Source organism: Ceratotherium simum, chromosome 5 (assembly GCF_057802395.1).
Source record: "Ceratotherium simum simum isolate JZ-2026a chromosome 5, ASM5780239v1, whole genome shotgun sequence".
Taxonomy (NCBI): domain Eukaryota; kingdom Metazoa; phylum Chordata; class Mammalia; order Perissodactyla; family Rhinocerotidae; genus Ceratotherium; species Ceratotherium simum.
The window spans coordinates 4535751-4552276 of record NC_141904.1 but is presented as its reverse complement, the minus strand read 5'-3'; the positions used below and the strand labels follow the sequence as shown (position 1 = coordinate 4552276).

General features: G+C 34.5%; 1 protein-coding gene across 1 annotated transcript in view; it reads left to right on the top strand.

Annotated features, from left to right (window-relative positions):
* The window catches only part of EIF2A (eukaryotic translation initiation factor 2A), a 36714-nt gene that overhangs the window by 11984 nt on the left and 8204 nt on the right, over window positions 1-16526 (top strand). Inside the window, exons 3-10 of the mRNA XM_004419252.3 lie at window positions 2203-2277; window positions 4857-4975; window positions 6026-6125; window positions 6488-6570; window positions 10157-10230; window positions 10374-10518; window positions 10715-10831; window positions 13516-14087. Coding sequence (XP_004419309.1) covers window positions 2203-2277; window positions 4857-4975; window positions 6026-6125; window positions 6488-6570; window positions 10157-10230; window positions 10374-10518; window positions 10715-10831; window positions 13516-14087 — 1285 coding nt within the window. The remainder of the gene's footprint in view (window positions 1-2202; window positions 2278-4856; window positions 4976-6025; window positions 6126-6487; window positions 6571-10156; window positions 10231-10373; window positions 10519-10714; window positions 10832-13515; window positions 14088-16526) is intronic.

The window sequence follows — 16526 nt, the reverse complement described above, 5'->3', positions numbered from 1 at the left end:
TTCTATGAATGTTAAAAAAACCTGAGTCTAATCAAGCTTTTAGGTGAATGGTTCTCAAATTTGGATGCACATTAGAATGACCTGGGGTCTTTTAAAAACCGAGATATCCAAGTACTGGGTATTAAATGATAGTAAGGAGTTATTGTTAATTTTGTGAGATGAAGTGGCATGTGGCGATTATGTTTTTTAAAAATGTCCTCATCAGTCTGAGGTGCATACTGAAGTATAAAGTAAAATGATACGACATCTGGTTTTGCTTTAAAATATTCTGCATTAAATATAAAAGTAGAGAGTAGATTAAACAAAATTGGCCATGAGTTAATAATTATTTAAACTTGGTGATAGGTGCATGGGTGGGTTATCATACTTTTTCTCTATTTTTGTGTATATTTGAAGTTTTTTATTTAAAAGATTGTACCAGAAGGAAATAGACAAAATTTCCCAATTGCCACGATTAAGAAAAGAATTGAGTTCTGGATACTATAATCTAGTAAGCTTGCCTTCAATCTTAAACACAATTGTAGAATGCTGTATTAAAACGACATTTATAATCATTGAAATAATGGGGTGATTATTGGAGTCAAAATGAGCTTGCTAAGAACAAATTGTTTCAAGCTTATCTCATTTCCTTTCTGAGTAGAATTTCCAGACACATCAGAGTAAACTTCATAAACATGATTTTAGCAAAGTATCTGAGAAATGAGAAAGCCTTTTGGTTGGATGATAATAATCATCAGTTGCCATTGGTTAAGAGCTGTGGAGTCAGCTGATTAATGAGTTGATTTTGGTTTGAGGGAAGGACTGTTGGTGAACCACAAGATCTTGTTCAGAGCTCATTCAACATTCTCATAGTTAATTTACATGCTAGCTTAGGATGATGTTTTATAATTTATACATTATATAAATCTCTAAGGAATGGCTAATATTTTAAAAGAGAAAATCAAAATGTAAATAGATCTCAGTAGGCAGGACTAATGTGCCAAAACCTGAGTGGAATTTGATATGGTAATTGTAAATCATCTGCCTTAAGGTTCAGAAATGAGTTGCACAAGTGTAGGAAGGAGGACATCTTGATCATAGCTGTTTATGGGAGAAAGAGAAAAAAAATGTTTCAGTAACTACAAACTATATAAATATATAGTTTTTAATATAATAATATTATAATTAAATTATAATTATATAATATATAAATATATTTTATATTTTATTATATAATTATATAATATACAAACATTTATCTTATATATATACTAATTATAATATATTACATTATAAATATAACATATAATAAATATAATATATTATATATAAATATGTATATAAAATAATAATATAAAGCTTCTATTATTGTGTGATTACAGAAATATGATAAATTAATGCAAAGATAGTATCCAGTTTAAGGGGGATCTACTGGTCAGTTCTCAGTGCGTTATTTAATAATTCAGATATTTATTATCCATTAAGTTCTCATCTAAAGTTGTGACTACACTTATGGACATCTACTTGTACACACATACACATTTCTGTTTGGGTCTTCATTATCACTGGAAGACGTACTCATAGTAGCCATCTCCAGTTGAGAGATAAACAGTACTTAGAATTTTGGTCATTTGATAGAATATTGCCAAGAAGTCCAATTTCCATAGGTCTGTTTTTGTACGGAATCCTGTATCTGCATTTATTTAATGTGAAGATCCTCTTATTGTTGTTATGCTTTCTGTTTCTACACATGAGAAATTGATGGAAGGTCTTTGTCCTTCAAATCTAGGGGCACTTGTTAGCCACTTGAGGGTATTCTATCCATTGTTTTGTTACGCAGGTGGTCTGGGACGTTCTTCACAAGGTCTCTGTATTGAAATCCTTCAGCCCTCTCAAGATCAGGGCTGACAGCTGGTAACTTCCACATTCACTTACATTTTTGGGATTTTGCACAAACTAGTTATTCACCCAAAAGGGCTGTCTTTCTTTCTTAAGATTGATCTGTTGGTATAAAATCAGTTTCCAGCTTACTTTATAGTGGTTGTTGGCACTGCATTTTAAGAGATAAAGTATTTCGGTAGACTAAAACGTTTTGGAATTATCTTCCAAAATTTATGTAAGTTCTTAGTCATTAAATTAGTAGTAAGATTGTGGATTTTTAATCAGATTTTTTGAAAAGTATTAATGCTTATTAATTTAAACTTTTTTTCTTGTCATTTTCAGGGAATCCGGGAAAAATTGCAAAGTCTATACCTTTAGTAAGGATGGGACCTTGTTTGCCTGGGGCAACGGTGAAAAGTTAGTGTTCGTTTATATAACATATTTTGTGTGTATATGTGACGAATGTGCAACATAACTTCATTATTTGAATAATATGTATTTGGGTATCATTAATAAAGTCTGTCTTTTAATGTCATGATGCAGTTAGATATTATCTCCGACATAACTTCCATGGAACACCTCCAGAGTTGTTAGTTTCTATTTATGTGTCGTGACTTGTTTATCTAGTTACTTAGAATTAAAAAGTAATGTATGAAAAAAAGCAATTCATTTAATGTTGGAGAAGCTGAGAGGTTGTTTTAAATAGTGCTCTAAAAAAGTGTTTCTTAAATTTTGCACTAGCACTTAGAGAATAACTCTCTTTGCTTGTTTACCTTAGATTTAGATACTTTATATCTTTGCTGTTAAATTAGTAACTGTCTGCAGTTATTACTATTAGTTTTATTGTATATAAAAGTATATCATCTAAATATTTTATAAGTTATTCAAAAGTATTGTAGTATAGTCTATATTACATAAAATAATCAGATTACAAAATTGGTCTTACCAAAAATATAAGTGTTTTGATTTAATGCTCATAATTTCACTAAGAAAACCAGTCCTTTTTAATTTTTCCATCGTCACTACAACATTTCAGTTCACAGAACAAGGAAAATGCTGGAATATTTGTTGCTTGGTTTAAAGTTATTTTGTTGTTTTTAACCAGATACACTATCTTAGGGTTTTTTAAAAGGGAGGAAATGCATACATTAGTTTGAAAAGTACATTTTAAATGTTGTTTTTTACACAGTGGTAATGTATTCTGAAGTCTTTCAACTATCAGATGAGATTGGATTAAACACGTGATTTTTAAAATTAATGCTAAAAAGATTGTGTTGAATTAGTTGATTCACTTTTTATGACTATAAGTAGCTGGCAGAATTAGCTTTTATAATTAAAATATTAATCAGGTTTTTATTTTTTTAAAGTTTATTGAATCCAACTACTCTCAAATTATTAAGAATATAATCATATTGAGTCTTATCCACAATGCTAACATAACAGTCTTAACCTCAGCCTCAAAGAAAGAATGTACTCTCAAGTTTTCTTCTTTCTTTTGGTGTAACCTATTGTGGGTATTTGGGTTTTATTTTTTAAATCCACATTTTAGTTTATACTATCTAATGGGTCATACCATACTTCTTTCCATTGTCTATTGTCTTTTGGAGGTATCCCTTATTCTCCTGGCTTAGAGTTTGTTGAGTAAGTCTATTTTCACCTTGGCAGTTGTTATTAACTATTTTATATACTTCATTCATATCCCCACTTGGCTTTCTATTGGATTCAACTCTGAATCCTTTTAATATATCCCCATGTACTGTGTCCATCTTTTTAATAGATATTTTCTATGCCTGGTTCTAGCATTTATTTCCTTAAAGTGCTGTGGCCACAGTGATATATGATATTCCTGGGGCAAGAGAAATAAATGTAGTGTATTGATTGTAGTCTTTGCTGCGTTCGTGGTTAACTAAGTCAGAAACTAGAACTGATTTTTCCTTAAATATGTGTGGGGTTTTTTTCATTGAAATAAACACCCTTTATTACACTAAGAATAATTATTAAAGGTTATCAACAACAAAAAAAGAAAGCTTCATGCAATTCTAAAATATATAATTTATAGTAAGTTGTAAAGAATCGTGTGTGTGTGTGTGTGTTTAAACAATATGCAGTAATCGTTCATTCCTTTTACCAATTTCTGCTTGTCCTAAATCCAGTGTCCTCAAACTTGAGTAGAACAAAGTAACTTTAAGCAATTTCTAGAATAAGATGAAGTATCTTTTTTTTTTTTTACCTGAAAGAGTACATAAGATTAAGTCAGGCCAAATTGGGTTTAAAGCTTGGCTCTGGCATTTATCAGTTGTGTGATCCTGGGCAAATCATCACACCATTTAATTTTTCTAAGCCTCACTGTCACCATTTGTAAAATGGAGATGATAATACCTATCTTATGAGACTGTTGTGAGGATTAAATGAGAAAATGTACATAAAGTGTTAGCCTAGAACATGGTACACAAAAAGCATCAAAAACTGGAAATTGCTTTTATTTATACAATTATTGTAATTTTTGTCATTATCTTACCATAATAATTCTTACAGTCCTATCTTTTGGAGACTGCTTCTGAGATTTTAATAGACATCAAAAATCTCCTTGATGATTTCCCCAGCTGCTACAACTTCCATTTCCTAAAGTGAAAAAACGTGCTTTTGCATGAGCACTTCTGCTTTCTTTTCTCTTCTATACCTCAGCTCATCCAGCTCTGTGTTCACTTAAAGGCCTGTTGTTTCCTTTTCAGCAGATGGTGGAATCATTTCTTCTGTCTTTCTGCTAATTTTATATTATTTCGCAACACCAGCCTTATATAGGGGTCTTTTGGTAAAATGGACACTTTTTTTTAGTTAAGATGTTTATTAAATATTTTCTAGAACTAAAAATGGATTTTTATGAAAAATGAACACTTCAGAGTGATCTAAATTTGAAAAGAGGTATGAATGTTTTGGATAATGCTGGCTATTATAAAACAGTATCTCATTGTTGAAGTTATTTCTTTTGAAACTAGAATAAATATTATCAGTGTCATTAACAAGAGACTACTGCACTCCTTCGACCTCCCAAAGGCAGTTTGCCTTGAGTTCTCACCAAAAAACACTGTCCTGGCAACATGGCAGCCTTATACCAGTAAGTATTTTCCAACTGTAAAGTTATTCTGATAGGACAAATTCAATTTAATGGGCAAGAGAAGAGAAGGTTTATAACCTTATAGAAAAGTAATTAATCTTTATAATAGTAAATAGTATTTGTAAATATTGTTAATCTACAATGAATCTTGTACTCCCCAAATACGATGAACTTTAAGTAATTTCAAGGTACAGTAAGTTAGTGAAAAGATCCATCATGAGATAGAGAAGAAGCAGCAGCCAAGGGAAAATTTAGAAAGTAAATAAGCACTGGATAGAGAAGATCTCAAAAATTAAGAAGAATAATGCCCTTTAAAATGAAAAAAGGTTTTAAATAATCATTATAAGTGAAAGAGGAAGTATAGTAGACACAACATCCAAGAAATGTGTATGGTATGACAAAGAGTAGGAAATGGTGTGCTATTTTCTAACACATTTAAAGATATAATAACATGTTACCTGAACATTTTGCATAGCTGTGCTTCATAGATGATTAGTAGAATATTGAGAACTGGTCTAGGGGTTTATTTTAAGAAATATTTTCTAATAATGTAGACATTGTTCGGTAAATATATGACAGTAGATCATTATTGGGTTATAAATCTTCTGGGTTTGTTCTTTCAAGAGGCGTGGACTCTAATGAATCTTATTTTTCGAAGTAAATAAAAGGGAAATTGAAAATCCATTGAGACTCATGAGTGGTTTTATATAACTTTTTTGTGTGTGTGACTTACAGATAAAAACTTTCATAATAAGACAGTTTAATCCATTTAACAGCAAACCATGTCAAACTTAATAAACAAGAAATGTCTTAAGTATTCTTAAAATCTGTAGTGATTAACTCATTTCAGAAGTTTGCTCAAACAGCTCTCATGTTGTCATGGCTTCAGGAATGGATGATTAAATCTATAATTAAAGCTAAAGGGGAAAGTTGATTTATAGCAACTCTTTTACTTGATCTTTATAGTCTTGTTCCAATTTTTTTTGCAAATGAAATCTTCTCACTAGTGTTAGGAGACAATTACTGCAAAAAATTTTGTTTTTATTGCAGCTTCTAAAGATGGCACAGCTGGGATACCCAACCTACAGCTTTATGATATGAAAACTGGGGCGTGTTTGAAGTCTTTCAACCAGAAAAAAATGCAAAATTGGTAAATAAATGCTTTAAAATGCTAGTTATTTGCAACATATTTTAAATACCTTCATTGTATAATACTTGTTTCTCTGGTATTGACTTAGAAAATAGTTTATCAGACCAAAATCTAGATTTTTAAGGATTTTGTATGTAGGGATCTAATAGAGTAAAAACTTGTTCTTTCTTTTGTTTAGTATTTGAATGAAAAGGAACAATATTTTCCTGTTACATACACTGACTAAAACTATTAGTAACTGACTTGACATCATATTTATAAGTATTTTTCCTCAAATAGTAAGCAATATCAGAAACTTAACATCTTAACATGTGATATTACATTTTTGTCTAAATTTTTTTTGTTCTTTCTTTTCAATGTAGGTGTCCATCCTGGTCAGAAGATGAAACTATTTGTGCCCGAAATGTTAACAATGAAGTTCACTTCTTTGAAAACAACAATTTTAGTATGGAAAGATTTATAAAATAATATTATTATTTATTATAAATGTATACAATGTTGATTGCCTTATATGGCATTATATTACTTACTATAAATGTATACAGTTTTGATTGCCTTATATCCCATCCTAAATACTATTACTGTTTTAATCAACAATTGCTGTTATAGTAATTCATTTGAATAACTCTTATAGATCTAAAAGCTAATGAAATTCTATAACGTGAAGGTTTTCTTTTATAATAACTTTCTATTATCTAGTAATTGCTGTTAAGACATTTGACTACCTCTTTCTGAGTTTAGTTGCTATTGAAATTCTGTGATACAAATTTTTTAAATGTTTTATTGTGTTGAATTTCAAACACAAAAGTAGACACCTAGTCCCAATAACCATCAACCCATTACCAATCCTACGTCATCCATACATCTCTCCACCTTCCATCTCTGTTATACTGCCAAAGCCAATCCTAGACATCATATAATTTTACCTGTAAATATTTCAATATGTACCTCTAAAGATTACGGCTCTTTATTTTTTTTTAAGTTAGCCACAATACCATTATCACAGTGTTCAAATTTCTAATAATTGCAAATGTTATAAGTTTCTTAAAACTTAGGATACAAATAAGGTCCCTCACATTGCAATTGATTGATATATCTTTTAAGTTTCTTTTAAGATCTAGGTGCTCTCTCCATCTCTTTTTTTCCTCCCTTGCAATTTATTATTCATGAAACAAGGTTACTTATCCTATATATTTTCCCATAGTTTGAATTTTGCTATGTATCCCATCCTGTGTTTAACATGTTCCTCTGTCCTCTGTAAAAAGCTGTTTGGATCTAGAGTTGGTCAGCTTCAGGTTCTTCTTTTTTGGGGAGATGAGGGCAAGACTACATCATAAGGCGATATTCGGTTCTTTTTTTTTTTTTTTTTTTTGTGAGGAGATCAGCCCTGTGCTAACATCCGCCAATCCTCCTCTTTTTTTTTTTTTTTTTTTGCTGAGGAAGACGGCCCTGGGCTAACATCTGTGCCCATCTTCCTCCACTTTATATGGGACGCCGCCACAGCATGGCTTGCCAAGCAGTGCGTCGGTGCGTGCCCGGGATCCGAACCAGCGAACCCCGGGCCGCCGCAGCGGAGCGCGCGCACTTAACCGCTTGTGCCACCGGGCCGGCCCCGATATTCGGTTCTTTTATCAAGAAACACATAATATCTTATTGTCTTTAATTTTGTAGGTTGGTTGACATTAATGTTCAATACCTAGATCCATTATTTCATGAGTGGTTGCAAATTGATGATATTCTAATCCCCTATTCCCCTCTCATTTATTAGCTTACTACTTCTATAAGGAGAAATTCCCTCATCTACTATTTGGTTTCCTCGTGGTACCATTTATATAGGAAAGGCAGGATGAATATTCTTTCTCTTTATCACTTTTAATATAATGAATTCTTTCTCTAGCAGTCTCCTTTACAACCAGTTAGTTCTCCCCCCATCTTTATGAACTATGGATTTAAACATGTATGATGTGTTTTAATGCATTGCAATTATTATTCTTATTGACGCTCAAATTGTCTCATCCATGGTCAATTAGTCTTTAATGACTTCTTTGCTATATGGTAAGACAAGTCGTTCTAGGATTATCTTGTATATTTCCTCTGGTGCACCTGGAATCAGCCAATTCTGCAAGATACTCTGGTTCCTTTTAGTGGAATTGTATTTAGAGCCCACAGTCTGGGTGTAGGGGACTCTCATTGCTACTATGTTGATCATTGCTTCTAGATCTTTTTTATTTCTTTTTTATCTTACCTCTCTATTTCCTTTTGCTTACAACAAGAATTCTGGTTCTCTAGGATACTAGAGGTGATAGTTTGAGAATGTCACATTCACATACAGTCATGCATCACTGAACAACGGGGATACAGTCTGAGAAATGCATCGTTAGGTGATTTCGTCATTGTGCAAACGTCACAAAGTGTACTTAACACAAACCTAGATGGCATAGCTTACTGCACACCTAAGCTGTGTGGTACTAATCTTATTAGTTGTATATGTGGTCTGTCATTGACCAAAACGTCATTTTGCAACACGTGACTATAATTATTCATTTGCTTTGTTTCACATTAGCCACGTAGTATTCTTAGAATAGCAATACCAACAGTAACACCAATAACTTGATTACTGAAAATAATTGAAAGAAAAAAGTTTTGCAGTTCCTTTGTCCTTAGAGTGACTGTACGCTTTTGAGTATATTAAAGTACAATAGGAACTGGTAACTGTTGGCATGTACCAAAGATGGCCTGCAGGCTGATTTTGAGCACCACGCACACGAGCATAGCCATGCGTTTCATTTTCTTGCTTTCAAGACTCATTCCTGCCCCACTGATTTTGGGTTAGCTTGCTTGCTTATCTTACTTTCCTCTTGGTGAGCATGCCAAAAGAAGGGAGCTGTCAGTTTGGCAGTTCGGTATGCTACTTCTGAACAGCTATTGATCTCTGAATTTGAACAAAGAAAGAGTAATAGCTCTTGATCCCATTAACTCGGGGAGTAGTATTGTTCATAACGTGGGTTCTGACTGCCTGGTACAGATGAAGCACTCAATAAATATCAGCCATTGTTAGTGTTGTGATCATTGTTATCAAGTATCTGTTTATTATATTAGTTACAGAATTTCCATGTCCACACTCTACAGTAGCAGGCTGGAGTCATCTTTGCCACTTCTTTTTTTTTTGTGAGGAAGATCAGCCCTGAGCTAACATCCGTGCCAATCCTCCTCTTTTTGCTGAGGAAGACCAGCTCTGAGCTAACATCTATTGCCAATCCTCCTCCTTTTATTTTCCCCCGAAGCCCCAGTAGATAGTTGTATGTCATAGCTGCACATCCTTCTAGTTGCGGTATGTGGGACGCGGCCTCAGCATGGCCGGAGAAGCGGTGCATCGGTGCACGCACTTAACTGCTAAGCCACGGGGCCGGCCCTCCCACTTCCAAGACTACTGTATTGCAGAGGTTGAGGAGAAGAGAACTGATGTTTATTGAATACCTACTATGTGCCTGGCACTGTGCTCTTAAAATCAGTCACTGGGAGTCAGGTGCATAATCCCATTACTTGCCTAAGGTCATAGCTAGTAAGTGACTGAGTAGGAATTCAAGTGTAGGTCTGCCTTGCTTTCTATTCTTTTTTTTTTTTTTTTGAGAGGAGATCAGCCCTGTGCTAACATCTGCCAATCCTCCTCTTTTTTCTGAGGAAGACTGGCCCTGGGCTAACGTCCATGCCCATCTTCCTCCACTTTATATGGGACACTGCCACAGCATGGCTTGCCAAACAGTGCGTCGGTGCGTGCCAGGGATCCGAACCTGCGAACCCCAGGCCACAGCAGCGGAGCGCGTGCACTTAACCGCTTGCGCCACCAGACTGGCCCTGCCTTGCTTTCACCTCATGTTTTTTCCACTGTGTTGCTCTGCCTTACCGACATGAGACTACATACGATGAGCAGTATTAGTGTACAGTTACATTAACCTTTTATAATGCATTCAGAATTTAACATATTCCTATTAGCTTCTCTCATCAATCTAATACCATTTACTTTTTTCTAGACACAATCGCAAATAAATTGCATTTGCAAAAAATTAATGATTTTGTGTTATCGCCAGGACCCCAACCCTACAAGGTAACTGCTATATGTTTTTGTTTGTTTATGTGGACTATTATGAGATAAAACCTTTTCCTAGTTTTTAGTAACTGTGCAAACATGTCCATCTTGGTTTATATGCTTCAAAAAATTAAGTAATGATTTATGTCTGTGTATCTTAGGTGGCTGTTTATGTTCCAGGAAGTAAGGGTGCACCTTCGTTTGTTAGGTTATATCAGTACCCCAACTTTGATGGACCTCATGCAGCTTTAGCCAATAAAAGTTTCTTTAAGGCTGATAAGGTTACAATGCTATGGAATAAAAAAGGTATGGTAAATACATTTATCTCTCAATTTGTTTATCAAATATTAATTTAGACTTACATTCCTGCATATATAGAAAAAAGTCTCAGTGCTTATTTAATAAGAATTTACATGTGCTCTGTTACATTTTTTAAATATTTTTCTTATCACCATTAGGTTAATTTATGTTTTAAACCTAATTAAAGTTTTTACTGTTCTAGCTACTGCTGTGTTGGTAATGGCTAGTACCGATGTTGACAAGACAGGAGCTTCCTACTATGGGGAACAGACGCTGCACTACATTGCAACAAACGGAGAAAGCGCCGTTGTGCAATTACGTGAGTATCCTAGCAGTCGTCCTTTGATAAAAACAAGGAGAGTAAAAAATACTGTGCCATAAAGATGATATAATCTAAATTCTTGAGCAAGTGATAAAACTCACATTTTAATAACCTTTAAGGTAAAACTCCTCTTACTTAAAAAGCTTAAAATCATCCCCACACGTACCTTATTTTGACAGAATCCAATTAGTTAATTTAGTTATGCCAGCACTTTAGTAGGAAACTTGCTGAGTGAGGTAATCCCCTTGTAGTAGCTCTTTTGAGACTTATTTAACTTATTAGTTCAGAAAGATGATCTAGTGAGTTTAGCACTGTCTTCAGAACTGAAGAATGTTACCACTTCATCTTTTGTTTTGATGAGCTAAATTAACTGTAAAGTAATACAGTTTAAAAATTCTGACAACTCTCTAATTTTTTCATTTCAAATTGAACATGTAAAAGTAAGGTAACCTTCCTTACCAAAAACTGTGTATTCGCATTGAAGTCAGAAACAAAACAAGGACGACTCCCCTCTCCACTGTTGTTTAACATTCTGAAAGACCTAATCAGTGTAACTGATCAAAAGAATAAGTATACAGTTTTGAAGGAGAAAATGGAATCATCTCGGCTCATATAGATGAAGTCACATTATAAACAGCAGTCACTTAACAAACACAGTGGAAGGAAAGATTCCATATACAGCAGCAAAAACAAGAAATACACAGGGCTGATGGGAAGAAAACTTTAAAACTTCTGAGGGACAAACTATGACTCTTAATAGGAAGAATTTTATAAAGATGTCATTTCTCTCCATTTCATCTAAAAATTAAATGAAAATGCAAGTAGATTCTTTTAACTAGAGTAGCTGGTCCTAAAGGTGATATTGAAAAATAAACTTGCAAGAGTGTTTTGAAAATTTGCACAAGAAGAGTAGGGCAGGGGACTTCTGATACCACTAGATACTCAAATGTAAGGTGGTGGGAATTGGACAGTTGGTTCTGGCTTACGGACAGACAGATACCTCTGTGGAACAGAACAGAGTCCAAAAGTAGATCCATACTGCCATAGCCATTGATATATAATAAAGTCAGCATTTGAATCGGGGGAATGTTGATCATTTAATATGTGGTTTGGGGACAACTGGCTAGCTATTTTGAACAAAAAGTTAGTATTACTACCTCTTCATCAAAATAAATTCCAGTCAGGCCAAAAAATTATACCTAAAACTACAGAACCAGAAGAAAATATGGAAGAATTTTTTTTCTAATCTTAAAGTAGAAACAGACTTTCTAAACAAGGCAGAATTCATAAGGGAAAAGTGATAAATTTGAATATATAAAAATATAGATTCCTACATTGGGGGAAGAAGAGTCCATAAATTAAGCAAAACAAACAAAAAATTGGGGAAAAAATTTTTTTAGACAGACACGGAATGACTATGAGAAAAGGTGAATTTTGTTAATATATCAAGTAAATCAATAAAAGACCAATAACAGGAGAGAAAAATAGGCATGGGACAGTAAAAAATAATCCACAATAAAAGAAATGAAATTATGTGTGAATATATTAAAAGCTCCATAGCCTGTAATAAAAGAAATAGGAAGGAAGACAGCACACATTTTTTCACGTAGTTGTTGTCAAAGATGAAAATATGCAACCACACAGTATGAATGAGAGTGAGGGGAGAATCTGCACTGTCAACAACTATTGACAGTGTAAACTGCTACAACTTCTGTGAAGGGCATTTTGGTGGTATATTATCAAGTAAACATATGCGCCCTTTGACCGGCAGTTTCATTCCCACGGGTATATTTGTGTGTACTCACAGTGCAAAATATGCAGCAAGGTTTGTAACGTAGTGCAGTGCAACTGACAAAGAATGAGGCCGATCTTCATGTGCTTATACAGAAGAATCTCCAAGATAGAGTATTAAATGAAACAACAAAAGTGTAGAACTTTGTGTTTTTTGTCTGTATGTGTAAGAGAGAGGTGCTTAATTTCAACGAAAATATTTTGAAAGGATATGCAAGAAATATAACAGAGGGTTGCCTCTGTGTAGAGGAACTTTTGTTTTTTTTGTGAGGAAGATTGGCCCTGAGCTAACATCTGCCAATCCTCCTCTTTTTTTTTTTGGCTGAGGAAGACTGGCCCTGGGCTAACATCTGTGCCCATCTTCCTCCACTTTACATGGAACACCGCCACAGTATGGCCCGCCAAGCGGCGCGTCGGTGCGCGCCCGGGATCCGAACCGGTGAACCCTGGGCCCCCGCAGTGGAGCACGTGCACCCAACCGCTTGCGCCACTGGGCTGGCCCCTAGAGGAACTTATTTTTGTGGCATGTCTTTTTATATAGTTTGTATTTTTATTACTAGGTGCATATATTACCTCTTCCAATAAAAACCAGTTTGTTTATGAATAGTGGTAATAGCCTATGCCTCTATGGTCCCACAGTGCCAAAATGTTTAAAAGAAATTAAGATTCCTTAGGGGTTCTTAAATAAACTTATGATTATACATTAATCCCCATATATTTTATGCGAATAATATATCATGTAAAAATATTTTAATTTTAACATACCTTGAAATTTTAGGATCTTTTTTTACTGCTCGACGTGTTTATAATGTTATATGATTATAACTTGTGCTAATAAATATTATATTCATATAATTATTGCTAATTTGGGTTTTATATTCTTTTTCTAGCAAAAAATGGCCCCATATACGATGTAGTCTGGAATTCCAGTTCTACTGAGTTTTGTGCTGTTTATGGTTTTATGCCTGCCAAAGCGACAATTTTCAACTTAAAATGTGATCCTGTGTTTGACTTTGGAACTGGTCCTCGTAATGCAGCCTACTATAGCCCTCATGGACATATTTTAGTACTAGCTGGATTTGGAAATCTGAGGGGACAAATGGAAGTATGGGATGTTAAAAACTACAAACTTATTTCTAAACCAGTGGCCTCTGATTCTACATATTTTGCTTGGTGCCCAGATGGTGAGCATATTTTAACAGCCACGTGTGCTCCCAGATTACGTGTTAATAACGGGTACAAGATTTGGCATTACACTGGCTCTGTCTTGCATAAATATGATGTGCCGTCAAATGCAGAACTGTGGCAGGTTTCTTGGCAGCCATTTTTAGATGGAATATTTCCAGCAAAAACAATAACTTACCAAGCAGTTCCAAGTGATGTACCCAGTGAAGAACCTAAAGTTGCAACAGCTTATAGACCCCCAGCTTTAAGAAATAAACCAATCACCAATTCCAAACTGGTGAGTAAAGTTTTACTGCTTTGATAGGTAAAGGTTTTTCAGTGTGTAGAGTTCTCTAGACCTTTTTCTCATACGTGTTGTGTTACTTCGTACCGGATTAGAATATAAACTCTAGGGTAGAAATCATGGAGGATCTACTCCTGAAGATGGTGAACAGCTCATAGTGTTAAGTTGACAAAGTAGTTAATTTAAAATCTCTGGGAAAGATAACTGGCTACGACATATTGGCTTTGCAGATCCTGTTCTCGTATTCAGATGCTCACCAGGCTAGGCAGGTGATGTCAGGCAATGGTGACTGGGAGAGAAGGGGAAAAGGGAGAAGTCATGCCCTCTTTAAAGGCCATGGCAGCTATACACCAGTAGTTGATTGTTTCCATAAGAGATTTTAGGCCTAGTTTGCAAAAATGTGTGATTTTTCAAGATAAAACAAGTCTGGATGCTCATGTGAAATTTCTCAATTTTTAAAACAGTTGGTCAAACTGTTGGTCAAACAAAACACATTTGTTGTCCTTAGGCCATCGGTTCCTTGCTTCTCTTGTAAAGTTATGACCAGAGTGTTGGTCAGATTCTGATCTGCTTTAAAGTGTTAGTATTTCAGAGCTCAGGGGAGAGCATTTACATTTTAATGACCTGAGTTTCTGTGATGATATTAAGGAATAAAGTTGCTCCATAAGAATGAGCAGCAATATTATTGGTGTTATTAGAAAGGTGGCCATACAATAGGCATCAACTGGGACTGTTCCAAGTAAATGGAGGTATATAGTCACTTAATTATTAGACTCTCAAGGAAGTAGCTACTTTTTCAAAGGATAAATATTCTTGTGCCTCCCTTTGCCACTCCTAACCCTCTCAGAATTCCTCCTTCACAAAATGTAGCAGTGGCCTGTAACTTCTTGACTTCATTGAAATGTTCTGTTTAAACATTTTTGTTGTATTAAGTTTTGTAAAAATATATAAAAACATTTAACAAATTAAGCCCTATTTATGATATTTGTATTTAAATAAAAAAAGAAAGGATATAGTAGTCATTAGATTTGTCCTATCTCTATATTGAAATTTTCCTTACCTAAAATAAAAACAGAAGTAACATCAACCCATCCTGCTTTCCAAATCTGTGTAAGATAGCACAAGAGGAAGGAATTCTGAATTAGTGTATATTTTTATTCTCTGATCCATCAAACTAGTTTATTTTGGTGGGGGGAGGGAGAGAAATTAATATAGAAAGATAATACTTTGAAAATGGTGATAAAACTAGGTAAGAACTTCTTAAAACCCAAATATTTTTAACATTTAAGATTTCAACAAAATTTTTTCTTTTGTATGTGACATGGTGATTATGTGATCCTATTGAATCATTTTAGTTGAAGGAACCACATGCCCACTACTCAGAAATTTTTGTTTGTATCTAATTCCCAAAATGAACTAAATGGCAAAGAAAATACTGTCAAGAAATTATCAGAAACAAAGACATTCTAGTCGATAACTTCACAAAGGAGGAGGGTTACATAGCAGAAGGAAAAAAAAAGGGTGGTGAGATTCTTCCCCCTGAAGAAAAAATTACTTTTGTTATAAGTAAAAATTCATATATAAATTATACTTGAAGAAGTATTTCTTGACTTTCCAAAAAAACCTTCACTTTTATAACGTATTCATCAAAACAGTCTCATAATAATTGATAACAACTGAAGAAACAAATTTTATTGACAATGATGAAATTGTGTACAATGGGCACAGTACTAAAGCCAGAAAAGCTCCTGGTCCATAGTAGCTGTGGGTTTTTTCCGTCTAAAATGAAAGTCTGTCAGTAGCTACATGATGCTCATAGTGTGGAAGAGACTTCTAATTCATCCTCTCTTCTGCATCATTATTTTTTTTTTGGTGAGGAAGATCAGCCATGATCCATGCCAATCCTCCGCTTTTTGCTGAGGAAGCCTGGCCCTGGGCTAACATCCGTGCCCATCTTCTTCCACTTTATGTGGGACGCAGCCACAGCATGGCCTGGCAAGCAGTGCGTCGGTGCGCACACGGGATTCGAACCCCGGCTGCCGGCAACAGAGCGCGCGCACCTAACCGCTACACCACGGGGCTGGCCCTCTTTTGCATCATTTTTAATTGCTTTGTCATTTTTTGAAGTTCTTATGAGTAGAAACTTTTTCAGCCAAAGCAGGGTGCTATAGAAGAGCCCACTCTTGAAAGAATTTTGATGTGTAAAGCAATGTTCAGCAAATATTAGTATTTCTTAACTAACATTGTACATGATGGGAATAAAAAAGAAATGAAAGAGGCTTGCCGTCCAAATTTGTCTCTTCTACAAATGTGGGTTCTCGTATATTCAGTTGCTTCAAATAGGGTATGTATGTACACAAAACTTTGATGACCTAAAATATGGTTAATGCAGCTGCTAAGAGAAAGTCACTTTATGGTTTCTTATTTATTCTT